Here is a 14344-nt window from a genome sequence, read left to right on the forward strand (position 1 = left end):
TAACAAGTTTTCTGTCTTGCTAGACTGCCTCTTTCCTGGTCCTTTGGCTAGAAAGAATAGGCCTTTGTTGGTCTTTTTTTGTCTGCATGCATTGGCGTTTCCAGGTTGTTGGCTTCTTCAGCTCCAAGTCTAGGATATATGAGGCAAAAAGAAAATTCAAAGAACTCACCAACTTGTCATTCGTCTTGTCCCAAGGTCCCTAGCCAGTGTGCCTTTTTCTTTCTACCTTTCAAGGTCTTCTTATGTTTGTTTTGTATATGATGTCAGGGGGGTTTTGTTGTACTTAGTGGGAGAGGTAGGGAAAAGTACATCTACTCCATCTTCCCAGAAGTGGAAATTCCTCCCAGTTTTATTTTTGATCTAACATAGAATTAAGGTGAATTTTCTTCTTCTTTACTATTCTGAGTATACCTATGACTCTCACCCAACCCACTGGATCCAGCCTTGGAATTTACCCCAGAGAGAGTGCGCTCATAGCTGGACTGTCATTGAGTTTCAGGCCAGTGCCTTTATTCTGTACACTCATCTTTCCTTCCTTTATTTTCCTTTGTTTGCACCATTTTCAGAGAGCTGTTGCTAGTAGAGACATCTCAGCCACAAGATGGTGCCCCAGAGTAGTCCACGCTAAGCCTTTTCTACCCTTCCTTGGGCCCCTATCTTTAATTTAATATTAGTAAACTCAAGGCCATTTATCTAAAGTAGGATATAGATATGAAGACCCAATTGTGTTTTTCTTTAAGCCATGTCTTCCCAGTTACATGGAAACTTAAGTAATAAGTATCAAAAATTGGTTTTGTTTGAAATTTTTTTTTATATCTCTACAGTAACTTTGTGGGAATTCATATGGAAATTTTAAAAAGTAATTGTCACTCCTCTTAATGAATCCAGTTGCCATTTTGTATCTGGGCTCATTGAAAATAATCTGTAATCTCAGCATAACTTTAACAAAGGAGTGTTATAAGTGCATTCTGAAGGAGATGCACTGTCAATGTCTTTTGAGGTGTTTTGATCCATGAACCAAACTTTCTTAGTGTAGACGTTTGCTTTTATTACTAGCCTAACTTTTAAAATAATAGCTTATAAGATTATGTAAAAATGCATAAAATAAAAAGACATAAATACGTATTAACAGTCTTTGGGTAGTGACATATGAGTGGCTTCTTCTTTCATCTTTCTTCTAGTCTAAATTTTTCAAGTTTTCCATAATGAGCTACTTTTATGATGGATAAAAATAGATGTGGACATATTCTTCAGCTAATCAGAAAATGTTTATTAACCATCCAATATATGTAAAGCCAGCGCATATATGTCTTCCTAGGCTTAATAGTTGGGTAAGAAAATTATTAGACACTCCCTCAGTAAAGGCAAGGACCATGTCTTTTAAAATTTTGTGGGCTGTGTACTTACCATGTGCCTTATGCATAGCGAGGCCTGGGAAATAACTGTTGAGTGAACACAGAAGCCATTATTTCTAGCTTTGAAGGAAAGAATTATATTTTACTAGTTGTAAAGCTTTGGGTTTAGAGTCCTCACACACTTCTTGGTATACTTCTCTGCTTGAGTATTAGCTCACATTCCGTGGGCAAGATGTGTCCATTCTGTGTCTTAATTCTAGAACTAATAATTAGGGATAATAAAACCAACAACTGTTTCCTAAAGTAATAAGATTAGTAATGGAGTGGGATGGACAAAAAACAATATAAATCCAAAGCATTAAGCAGTAATTAAAAAATTCAGCCCTTAGTAATTCGTTATTAGATTGTCAGAGAGTCTACATGTATATTAGACATAAAAGGTGCTAAAGCAATATTTGACAACTAACCAAATAAATGAAATTTTATTGATTAAAGAATTTTAAGTAATATCCTGAAAATATACATGGGAAGAAATTATGAGTAAGGGGAAGCTAGACTAAAATCGGTGGCTTTTCCAACCAATACCCAAGAAAATTAAAGATCTCTTCAATGACTTTCAACTTCTGATTTTTTGTAGGCTCAGCAATTCTTATAAATTAAAGAACTTTTATATTTCTGATACACTATTATATAACATGTTTTAATTTTTCATTAGTTTTTATTTTACTTAATATATCCCTTTATAGCTTAGTTTAATAGGTTGTACATGAAAGTTATATGGACTTTTCCTTATGAAAGATTGAACGTAGGTAGGCAAGCTCACCAAAGTGACTAGATTTACTAAAAGTCCAAGTCTAGACTTTTGAGAGGAGTTCCTGTGCACACAAGACATGTAGAGAGAATGGGGGTAAATTCACTGACGAAATAGGCTACAGAATGGATATTGACAGACCTTTGGGAGGAAAAAGAGATTTCAGTGAAAGGTAGCAATCTCAGCAGAATCATAACATGGAAAAGTCGGCCGAAAAGTCACTCTCTAGTCCAGCCATTTACAAACTTTTGAAAAAAGAAGTAAACCCTTTATTCAAATGAAAATATATGCAGAATACCAGTATAGAAACATACAGAAGCTGAGCTGTTTTGGTTGAAACTGGAATGGGAATGTATAGGATCCAAACCCCATTCTCCTTGGCCTCCCTGTCTATATCCCACTGGACTCGAGGGAACACAGTTTACAACTCATCTAGTCTATGCTTAGAAAACCCTCCTGGATCCAGTGGAGCCTGACCATTGGGCAGGTGTTACACATTAATTTGTAATAAGGAAGCATTTTCCTCGGGCTTACAAAGATGGAAAGTTATTTTAAGGACTGTTTTCTCACCTCTTACCAGAAAAAGAGTGCTTCACCATTGAGATTACCAGCTGGAAGAATCCCTCCACTGACTTGAGGTTCTTCCCTTGACCCTCTTGGGGGCTGGCTTTGTGTTTTTTAGCTCTTGGATGTGGTCTCTCAACTAGCCAAGCAGAATCTGCGACTGCTGGTGCTGGGCCGGAAGCACATGCTGAGGCAGGGTTCCCGGTGGAGAAGAGATGAGATGGAAATGGTGCAAAAGCAAGCCAGCTGTTTCTTTGCTGACAACATGTAAGTACAGAAGGTAATAGGCGAATTACACTAAGCTCCAGTCATCTGCTTGTTAGTACCTATTTTCAGCATTTTTTAAAATTATTTTATTGAGGTCATATTGGTTTATAATGTGCAATTTCAGGTGTACATTATTATATATCAGTTTCTGTATAGACTGCATCATGCTCATCCCCAATAGTCTAGTTTTCATCTGTCACCATACATATGTGCCCCTTTACCCCTTTTGCCCTCCCCCCAAGTCCCCTCCCCTCTGGTCACCACTAATCTGTTTTCCTTAACCATGTGTTTGTTTTATCTTCCACATATGAGTGAAATCATACGGTGTTTGTCTTTCTCTGTCTGGCTTACTGTTTTCACCATTTTTAAAGTGAATTTGTATGTATATATACTCAGCCTCATTCAAAAAAACTAAGACTTGAGGCAGTTTACAAAAATACAGTTTCTACAGCAGGATAAACTTAAATAGATGAGGTTAAAGGAGAAATGGGGGGAAGATAAAGTCAGAAGTGAGATTAGTACACAGAATGCATGTCATAAAGTCCTGAATAGATCATTTAAGAACTACTTTACAAATATGAGCAACTTCTGTGTTCTTGGAGAAACAGCAGTAAATGAGAGCAAGTCTCTGCCCTCTTGGAGTTTACAGTAAACAGGTAAACAAATAAACAGGTAATGTAATTGCAGGCAGTGATCAGTGCTCTGAAGACAATAAGCCCAAATGAGTAGATAGAAAGGGATTGGGTAGGGGTAGGTCAGAGGGTAGTGGATGGAGCCGTCAGGAAAGACCTTTGGGAGGGGGCAGATCTGAAGGGAAGGAGTGAGGCATTTGAGAATGGGGGAGAAATGGTGGGAAGAACATCCAGGTGGAGGAACAGCAAGTGTTAAAAAAGCAGTGAGGCAGGAATGAGTTTGGCATGTTTCAGGAAAGCAAGCAGGCCAGTGTAAATGGGCTGTAACAAGAAGGAAAGCAGTAGCTTCTGAGGCAGAGAGAAGGCAGGATCCACAGTACCGAGGACCTTGTGGGCTCTGATGGGCAAGCAAGGGGCCTGGATTTTATTCTAAATATAAAGGGAGTGATGCTCCCAGCTTCCCAGGGAGCCAAAGGAACATGGAAAACATGATCAGGGACAAAATGTACAGCGTCCATAAAGACGAAAGCAGCTAATCAGCAGGAGCACAGATCTTCAACAGCACATAGAAACAGGCTTTTCATTTTTCATACTATTTATGCTGACAAAAGTTTATTTCCAACTTTGCATGGACAATGTGTGTGCCTTAGCCCCAAGTGTAGGTTTCATTAGGTTGATTGTGATAACTTCAAGATTTGTCAGTATGCCCCAAATCATTTGTTCTTAGAAAAGTAAAATGGTTCTTGATGCATGAAGCAGAAGGCTAACCCCTCATTCAGATCCCAAACCTTTTTTCTTTAGCTAACCTTTTCCCTTTTTGCTTTAGCTAAGTCCTTTTATTTATTCATGGGGGGGGGGGGCGTATTTCCATGTGTCCAGGAGTAGAAGACAATAAGAATGCTCTTCATGCAATCACTTTAGACAACACGGCGTAGACATTAGGAGTGCAGGCTTGGGAATTAGTCTACCCAGGTTCAGATCATGGCCCTGCCACTTCCAATCTGGGAAGGTGTTGCCCTTCTTTGCATCTTCTTCATATGTAATCCTCATAGGGTTGTTGTGAAGATTAAATGAGATAATACCTGTAAATAATGCATGTAAAACTCTTGGCACAGCACCAAGTCCATGAAAGCATATGTTAGTTGCTGTTATCATCGTTATTTTTCTTAGGTGGAAGAATTGGGTAAATGCAAAATGTTATAACCAAGAAGCCTGTTGGAAATTGGTTTCATGCTTGGTTTGGGGCCTGTATTTATTGCATCTGCTAAACTTCCAAACGTAGTTGTAAAGATTGATTCAGTGACCTTCCATGGCTTTGGATTTGAATATTTAAGTTTAATGTTAACTCTATTTTCCATTAATGTGCCAAAGAAGCCTTTTCAAACATGCACTAGAGTGAATAGTATAGTGAATCCCCACATAATTGTCACCCAGCTCCAACAATTACCATCATTTTGCTAATCTTGTTCCATATATCCCCCCACATTTTTCCTGGAGATTTTTAAGGCAGATTCCAGTAATTTTATCATTTCACTTGAAATACTCCAGTACAAACTAAACGTTAACTGGTCCTACTTTGGGTCATTTGGATCGAGGCCTAACACCTATCACATGTTGCAGTCCAAATCTCCTGAGCCAGGGTAGCTACTGCCGTTTTTACAGCACATGTGCTAAGGTGGTAAGTGCTGACAGTTGAGAGTCTGTTGGAGACTCTGAGTCACTGGCTCTTCTCAAAGCATGAGATGCCTTCGGGTGCTAAGCCATGTGACTCCCAGGAGCTGCTTTGAGATACCAGTTTCAGCTTTGAGGGCAGCCCATTATTTTTGGTGGCTTGCAAGAAAGTGTCATCCTGCCCTATTAGTATTATGAGTGTTTCTTGAATTTGAGTGAGGAAAGGGGAGAAAACGTGTGCTGTCTGGTGGATGAGGCAAATAGGAAAAATGCCCTGGGAACACAGAGAAACAACTTTTGAGTGTAAAGAGAGAATTATTTTTAGAATTCTTCTTTCTAGTGGGAGAGCCTAGTTGAGCTGTTAGAGTTAGCATTAGCATTTCCTTCCCCTTAGCTTTCCATCTGTGTTCTAGATAGTGTTGCCTACCAGCTAAGGGCTTGCAGATGGTTCATAAGAATCACTGAGATCATGTTGGTTAAGAATGCAGAGCCCCTCTGAGGAAAGTAGACTGGAAGTAAAAAGCATGGTGAAGAGTGCTATCCTCTACCCGCTCTGGGCTGCGCTTGATTGTGTCCTGTCTTATGCCTGGCTCAGCTCGGAGGATGATCCGTTCCTTCTGTATGCCACTCTGCACTCGGGGAACCACTGCAAGTTTATCACAAAAGATCTGATGCGGGACCACAAAGCCTGTCTACCTGATGCCAAGACCCAACGCCTGTTCTTTAAGTGGCAGCAGGGACATCAGCTGGCAATTATTAACAGGCTTCCAGGATCAAAAATAACCTTTCAGGTATGTTACCTGTTCTCTACACAGTGTCAACAGAGTCAAGTATATAGTAAGAATGTGGCATAGTCAAAGAATGCTGCAACTAATTGAAGGTTCTAAATGCTTTATTTTCCTCAGTTTTAGTTTGATGTTTGGAATTAGCGAATTCCTGGACACAGAAAGTCTGCCAGAGGAAAAGTTTCATAGGCCAACTTCACATTAATTGACATATTGAAAACACCTAGGATGTCTTCAATTGTGACTTCAATTATGTCATCAATTACAACTCCTCATGTGTTTTATATTTTCCTCTTGATTTGCAGTAGTTCAAAATTCCTTATCCCTGTGGTTTGTCATACTGCTACTTCTGCTAAGTTACTCCTTTTACCTGTTTAATCCACTTCTATGGCACAGTTTCCTTTGATTCTAGTTTAGATACCTGTAACTACAAGGATGCCTCTCGTGTGAAATCAAAGGGAGAAACTCCAAAGGCAAGTTAATACAGAAAAATAAACTAGCCAATGGTAAATATGGTCCAATGGTCAAAAAACATACAAAACAACAAATTTATAGGAAATATGGTATCAAATGATATCACAGAGATGCAGTCAGCAAAATTAAGACTGTGGGAAATGATACAGGATAACTGACCTGGTTTCCTCAAAAACAAAAAAATTGTAAGAAAAATAGTTGGAAAGGGAAGCTCTAGACTGAAAGAGAATTAAGAGTCAATTCAGTTAGTCACAATGTAATAACCTTATTTCAATTCCTATTCAAACAAACTGTAAAATGTATGTACACAATTAATAATTGGGGAAATGTAAACAGTAGGAAATTTATAATGTTAAGGAATTATTAATTCTTAAGTGTAATAATGGTATTGATCTTGTATTTACAAAATAGGTCCTTATTTTTTAGACATACATGCTGAATATTACAAAAGAAATGATCTAATATCTGAGATTTGCTTCAGAATAATCTTGGGGATGGGGAGGGCTTGGGAAAGGAAGTGGGTGGGGTATGGATGAAATAAGATTAACTATGAGTTGATAATGATTGAAACTAGGCTATGGGTACACAGGAATTCGTTATACTATTTCGCTACTTTTCTCTCTCATATACAAAACCAATAAAGTCAACAAAAGGAACACTGTATCCTATAAATACAATGCTCCTATAGAGAATCCTTAACCTTAAAAATGAAACTCCCCAAAAAAGGAACTCCTAATACTAGGGTTCATCTCTGCAGAGCTAGCTGCTCTTTGAAAAAATCCATTGTTAAGTAAGACAGAGAATACTCCTCTGAAACAAATGGAGACATTGTCAGAAAGGAAAGGGAAATGGCCAGGTAACCTTTTAGTGTTGTTCTCAATGTTTGGTTCCCTTTTTAATTCAACAGCGTATTCTCAGCCATGACACAGTGGTGCAAACAACTGGAGACTCGTGGCACATACCATATGATGAAGACCTGGTGGAAAGGTATTCCTATGAAGTACCAACCAAATGGCTTTGCCTTCACCGAAAGACATAAAGACTCTTACCCTTGTGCTAAATTTGTGTTTGGCTGCCTTCCTGGTTGACATCAGAGCTCTTAAGTCAATGCTTGTTTAAAGCATTGCTTCATCCTGTTTGATCCAGTTTATCCTGTTTGGTCCAGTTGGTTTGTATGTCAACAAATTGATTTTTTAATTAAATACGATAATATCTTTTCACAACCAGTTACATTTTTCCCCCTAACGTTTGTTTTTGGAGGTTTATCCAGAGTTGGGGAACTCAGTGCAGAATAAAGCCTACGTTTCTCCCATTTGGTCAGCCATTCCACTTACTTGAGCGACAGGTACTTCAGATATCCATTTTGCTCCTCCTGACCTCACCTTCCGGGTCTACTAATAGCAGAACCAATCCATCCGGCTCTGGGCCCTGGGTTGTTTCTAACCCCCTTCTCCCATTTCTGATATCATCTCATCCTCTACACATTATCTCCCACCCACACTTAATCAATTATGGTCTTCTGTGATAAACCAGCCAAGATATCAAAGGCTTATTGGCAACTTTTACTTACCACCCACCCAATGATTTGGGTTGGAAGAAAGGGGGCAATTCCTTCTCTCTAGACTATTGTCGTTTCTTTTTCATTCTATAATGCCTTTTCCAAATTGGTTCAACATTTTGTGAACACTGTTAATTCCATCACTTGGTATGAGGGCTTTCTAAAGTGTACTGGTTTTTTTCATTTAATCAAGTTTGACTTAGTTTAACAAAGTGATTAAGTTTTAATAGTTCCCTGTTTTACCCCCTTGCTAGCCAGCTTACACCTCACGGGGCCTTGATTTCAGCTGAAAATATTCATGTCTGCCACACTTTATGACAGTTCTTTCCTTACTTGTACATACTTTATGATTTAATATTCAAGAACAGGCAAAACGAATCTGTGGTGATAAAAATCAGAATAGTAGTTGCCTGAGGAAAGGGGCACGAGAGAACTTTCTGGGGGTAATAGAAAGTTCTGGCTGATGCTAACATCAGTGTATGTATATATTAGTCAAAATTCATCACCCTAAACACTTAAAATTGATGCATTTACAACAATGTATGTCAAAAAAGTATATTAGCATAAAAATACAGTTATTTACATAAAAACAATGACCTCATTTACATAAAACCATATACATGGATATAAGTATGATATTATTATTACATCATTGTTATGTACTACACACAGAGAAAGAATCCAGGAAAAACACAGGAGGGGATGTTTCCTCTCCTTATGCATTTACTGGAGCCAACACTGCTGCACACCTAGATGAAAGAGCTCCCCAGGAAAGTGATTGACACATTGAAAGCATTGAAGGACGCTCAGAATCAGAAAGCTTCTCAAACTCCAATCTGCTTACTTTCTAAATTTCATAAACTGCACACTTAGATAACTGTGCTTTCAGTGAGCTGTGCTTTTTTTAAAAAGAACTATCCTATTTTTTTAAGAAAACTTTATAAAAGAAAAAAGCATTTGCTAAATAATCTTGTCTAAAAGCCTAATGCAGATTCCTCACAAGTTGCACATAAAGATAGGGGAGAATACAAAAAGAATCCTAGAATTTTAGAACAGGAGTGAACCTTGAAGAACAGAAAGTCCAACAGTAGCATTTTCTAGAGGAGGAACGGTTTCCGAAAGATGAAATGGTTTCCCGGGATCCCACAGCTAGTTAGTGGAGACATTTCAACCATAACCAACCTCTTCTGATTCCCAGGCAAATATTCTTTCTTCTACTGTACACTGATCTAGGCTTGAGTCGTGCATAAAAACTCAGACAGACTGAATGATAGGGCATCTGGTATTTAGATTTAGAAACTTGGTGAGCCACATAAGAGAAATGGGGGAGAATGAGAGGAAGGGAACAAGGGAGAACCTCTTCAGGGACCCATGTTTCCAGAATGGCTTGTCAGCGTAGAAAACGGTGGTAGGGAAATCGCATTATTTTTGAACTCTTTAATACCAGTGAGAAACAAAAGCCCAAAATTCCTGCTTGAGGTAAATTGAGGTGCACCTGTCCTTTGTCCAGGAGCAGGGGAACCATTCTAGGACTGCTCAGAGTAAATGGCTCTGACACAGGCCCCTGGGGAGTGCTGGTGCCAAACACTTAGGCTGCTCTTTTGTCTTCTGATCACCTGAGTGAAACAGCTATCTGTCTGGCAAGGTCCCGGACACAATGGGAAGGAATTCTTTAAAATGCTATGCTTGCGATTGATAGTGTCTTTAAAGTCAGCAGAGAACAAAGAAGGCTTTGAAAGGGCATTGACTCTGCCGCTGAAAACTATTTCTAAAGAGCTTTGTGCTTCCCTCTGGCATGCGCCTGAATTTGTACTGTCTTTTCCACCTGCAGTCCTCAGACCCAATAAGGAGAAAATCTCACAGGAGAAGCCTGAGTTCATTCTCTCAGGGTTCCATTGGGACTACCTCACCTCAGGTGCCTTGTTTTCACATTAAATTAATTTTTCTCTTCAAGTTTGCACTTAAGTATAATTACTGCTTCCTAGGTCGTCTAGCAAGCTTCTCACTTTTTAAAAAACTGTCTCAAGGCACTATAAAATTCATCCATTAGATTTCTTTTTTCCTGATAGCCTCATTCTAAAGCAGGAATGGAAAGGAAAGGTGTGTAATATAGTTACCTGAATTCTGGTCCATCCATCGTGGTGACTCTTATCTTCATTTGCTACAAATCAAAATTATCGAGGTCCACAGCAGGTGAAAGGGAGCACCTATGTGGTGACAGTCAAGAAATAATGTACAACTGAAATCTCACATTGATGTAAACTATTATGAACTCAACTTAAAAAAGAAATTATCGGGGTCATTGAGGGCAAGGCTAAATGGAGTCTGGAGCTGGTATTTGTCCATCCTTCAGCGATTCAAAATTCACAGAGAGAAAAGCGAGTAACGGGGCCTTTTTGAGAACAACTAGAATAATAGCAACATAGAGGACTGTGATGAAATGGTGGTATTTAGGTTTGGCTCTCCTTTCAGGCTAGGACTTAAGATGGAGTCTCAGGAAGAGGGACCAGGCAGCTGCTGGAGCCTCCTTTAGACCACAGGGTGAGAGTAGGCTTGCCAGATGAAATGCAGGACTCCCACTTAAATCTGAATTTCAGATAAGTAACGACTTTTCAGTATAAATATGTCCCAAGTATTGCAGGGGCATACTTATACTAAAAATATTCATTGTCTATCTGAAATTCACATTTAACAGGGCATCTGGTAGTTTTGCTAAAGCCAGCAGTTCTAGGTGAGCATTACATGGGAGGATGAGGGGGTAGTGGGAAATGAGGTATCTATACAGCCCCACAGCCCTATAGGAGGCCAGAGGGGAACAAGGTAAGAGGGGAAGTGAGTAAAAGTCACCTGAGAGGGAAAAGAAAGGCAAGACCACCAGCTTTTCCCTGCCTTGTCCCAGCCAATGACAAGCAGTGTGCTTGAGTCTATACCATATAAACGAAAAGTGTTTCCATTCCCAGATCTAAAGGAAGCCATAGAAACCAGTGGGATGAAAGAAAATACAAGAGATGGGAACACCAACAAGTAAATGGAGTAAATTTTGAAAAAAATGTAATTTTCTCTTATCATGTCTATTTTATGGTGGTTCAAGATTCCCTGAAGCCTTCTCTCCCCAACTTTGTTCTTTGTTGGCAGTATTTGATCTGACACTACTTCCAGAGACTCTACATACGCAACTCACTTCCAACTGGAAATTGAAATAAACAACCAGGAATTGAAATAAACAGGAAGACAATTATCTAGTCACTGATGGCAGTTAAAAATAGTTTGTTTTGCTCCTAGAGTACTCTCAGAAGTACACTCTTATCAAATGAATTAAGTTATTAAGATAACCATGATAATTTGTTGTAAATAGACGTGTGTAGGGTTTTGGTAGCTTCTGACCAGAAATTTGATGTAGAGAGTTAATTTCACCCACATTAAAATGACTACCCCAGTCATTTCTTTGGTGTTAGTTAAAATCCAGCCCTAGAAGCAAATACTTGAGAAATCATTGGTAGGGGCTGTAATTTCTAATATGGTAGAGACATAAATTCATTTTAAGGAGACCAGGTCAAATTGCCCTCTCTCTCAGCTGGACTGGAACATTACTAGGTATCAGGTTTAATTCACATCTAAATGTTTAAAGTCCATTATTAAAACAGGTTTCTCGTGCTTTCTTTGACTGTATCAGAACAGAGAATGTCAGTGTCGTGATGGATGCCAATAGAACTCCCTGACAATTCTACTGTTCATTTGGCTCTCTGGGGCAGAGTGGTGTCCTGCTCTGGGAGAATAGCATGGGGCCTTCACCTCCATGAAACAGGTTCCTCTCAAAGTGGTATGGCAGGTCTTCCGAAAGGTAAGTCTCTCACCCAGACTTGCCTAACTCGTACTGTATTACTAATTCCTTAAAAATAATCATTCTTGTATTTTCTTTCTCTCTTCAGTGACCTTGTTCTAGAGTCCAAAGCTGAATTTTTTTTCCATCCTCTAAAGCTGAGCATTCTATTGCTATTAAGGTTTTTTCCATATACCTATTATATATAATTTTTTTAAAGGATCATTTCTTTGTAAACTCTTTTGTAACATTATCTTCACCTGACAGAAAATGAAAACTTTTCCTTGTTCTTATAGTCTTCTAGCACTTCTTCCTCATGTACTCATTTTATAATAATGTAAATTCATTAAAAGGGGCAGCCAGGTTAAGCTAGGGCATTGCTGTATCCCATAAAATACTACTCACATGGCTGTACCCTGCTTAACGATGGGGATATATGAGAAATGTGTTGTTAGGCAATTTTGTTGTTGTGCAAACATCACAAGAGTGTGCTTACACAACCTAGATGGAACAGACTACTACACACCTAGGCTATATGGTTCTAATCTTATGGGACCACTGTCGTATATATGGTCGTTCATTGACCAAAACATCATTATGTGGCACATGACTGTACTCATGAACTACTCCTTAAGGCCTCCTTGTGTTCAGAAGGAAATCACCCTGCTAATAGCTATTGGTTCAAATTAAGGGTCATGTCCTTTGGCATTTAGTCCTATTTTGGCAGGAGTAGTCAAATCCTTGAAGAAATGGGTCTTTTTCAGGCCAGCCGGTGGCGTATCAGTTAAGTGCACACGTTCTTCGCTTCGGCGGCCAGGGGTTCACCGGTTCGGATCCCAGGTGCAGACATGGCACCACTTGGCACGCCATGCTGTGGTAAGTGTCCCACATATAAAGCAGAGGAAGATGGGCACGATGTTAGCTCGGGGCCAGTCTTCCTCAGCAAAAAGAGGAGGATTGGCAGCAGATGTTAACTCAGGGCTAATCTTCCTCAAAAAAAAAAAAAAGAAAAGAAATGGTTCTTTTCCAAGTTAGGCCCTCTGATCTCCAACTTCTAAAGAAATAAACTCTGGTCAGACCAAGTTTTTGATGAGAAGTTCTGAGGAAGGATTGCCGCTTTACTCAGATAAAGAGCTTTTTGCTTTTTAAAGCAAATCACGTGGCTCTTTCTTCATTGACACACCAAGGGAAGTTTATGTGAGGAAATCAGTATTGAACAGTTTGTGCTTTATAAATGTCTTAGATTTGTTTTTCCTCCTACTCCCACTGCTATTATCCCCAGAACTTTCAACACCAGCCATATTTTGGTCTCATTGTTTCTTAACTTCTTAAACTGATGATTTTCAGTCCCTGTGAGATGGCCAAGCTGGACCTTTTAAATTACTTAAAAGTGCTCCAGTTTCAGGATTTCAGACTTTCAAGTTCTTCATTTTGACCACAACCTCCTTACCTACCCCGCTCCCTTATCCCAACCAGCAGTTCCTTGGCCTGTTCTTAGGCCTGTCCCTTCCTCACCTAGAGGCCTCTCTTGTCCATCCCCCTCTGGCTTCACTTGCCTTCCTCCCCACCCGACTCTTAAAGCATTCATCTCTTGAATTCATCATTGAAGGGATGGCTTCAATAACACTACAGATTCTTTCATTTTACCTCCTATGGTGTCCATCTTATCAATTCTAAACCTAATTTTTGGTAGCCCTGGACCATTCCACTTCCTCCACTCCTAAACACCATAGTATTGCTAAAAAGTCATGAAATTATACTGTTGGAACTTCACTCCCATTTGAAGGTCCTTTCTTTCATCTTTCATTGAATTCCTATTAATTTCCTGAAGGAGTTCTCCCAAACTTTGCAATCTTAACTTGAAAAATAGTTCATCTCCTGGAGCCCCCGTGTCCTTTTCTGTGAAGAAGGGAAGATGGGCTCCAGCACAGCTTCTCAAACTTTAACAGACAGAATCACCTGACACCTTGTTTAAAATGCTGACTCTCATTCAGCTCTGGTGATGCCAGTGCTGCAGACCATATTTTGAGTAGTATTTTGAGTAGCCTCAAATGAGCTCAAAGGTTATTAAAAAATAATAATACAACACACATGATTCTAAGTCCTGAGTCACAACCTTGACATTCCCCCTCTCAGCAGATGACTTCACTGGGAACTAAAAGCCATCTGTTACAAGCCTCTTCAGCAATTTTTGCCCTTTCCAATAACCTTACTAGCCTGACCCTTTTCTCCTTTTTCTTACTTGCCTCCATACTGTCTCTTCTTGCCAACTTGGGACGTTGTTCTCTCAGTTAATGCCTTTCCACTGGCTCTTTTCCCATCTAACTACAAATACCTCAAGCTTCTAGCCTGACAAAACCATGTTTCCCTAGGGATAGTTTAATAGCCAGACTTCTCAAAGGACGGA

The 14344-nt window shown here is 39.4% G+C and overlaps 1 protein-coding gene across 6 annotated transcripts in view; it reads left to right on the forward strand.

Annotated features, from left to right (window-relative positions):
- The window catches only part of PRORP (protein only RNase P catalytic subunit), a 116987-nt gene extending 109205 nt beyond the window's left edge, over positions 1-7782 (forward strand). For all 6 annotated transcript variants that reach the window (XM_070504241.1, XM_070504238.1, XM_070504239.1 and 3 more), the window contains 3 exons: positions 2849-2997; positions 5896-6091; positions 7467-7782. In XM_070504241.1, coding sequence (XP_070360342.1) covers positions 2849-2997; positions 5896-6091; positions 7467-7598 — 477 coding nt within the window. In that variant the 3' untranslated portion in view covers positions 7599-7782. The remainder of the gene's footprint in view (positions 1-2848; positions 2998-5895; positions 6092-7466) is intronic.
- The last annotated feature ends 6562 nt before the right edge of the window (positions 7783-14344 follow it).

The sequence above is a fragment of the Equus asinus genome, chromosome 2 (assembly GCF_041296235.1).
Source record: "Equus asinus isolate D_3611 breed Donkey chromosome 2, EquAss-T2T_v2, whole genome shotgun sequence".
NCBI lineage: Eukaryota > Metazoa > Chordata > Mammalia > Perissodactyla > Equidae > Equus > Equus asinus.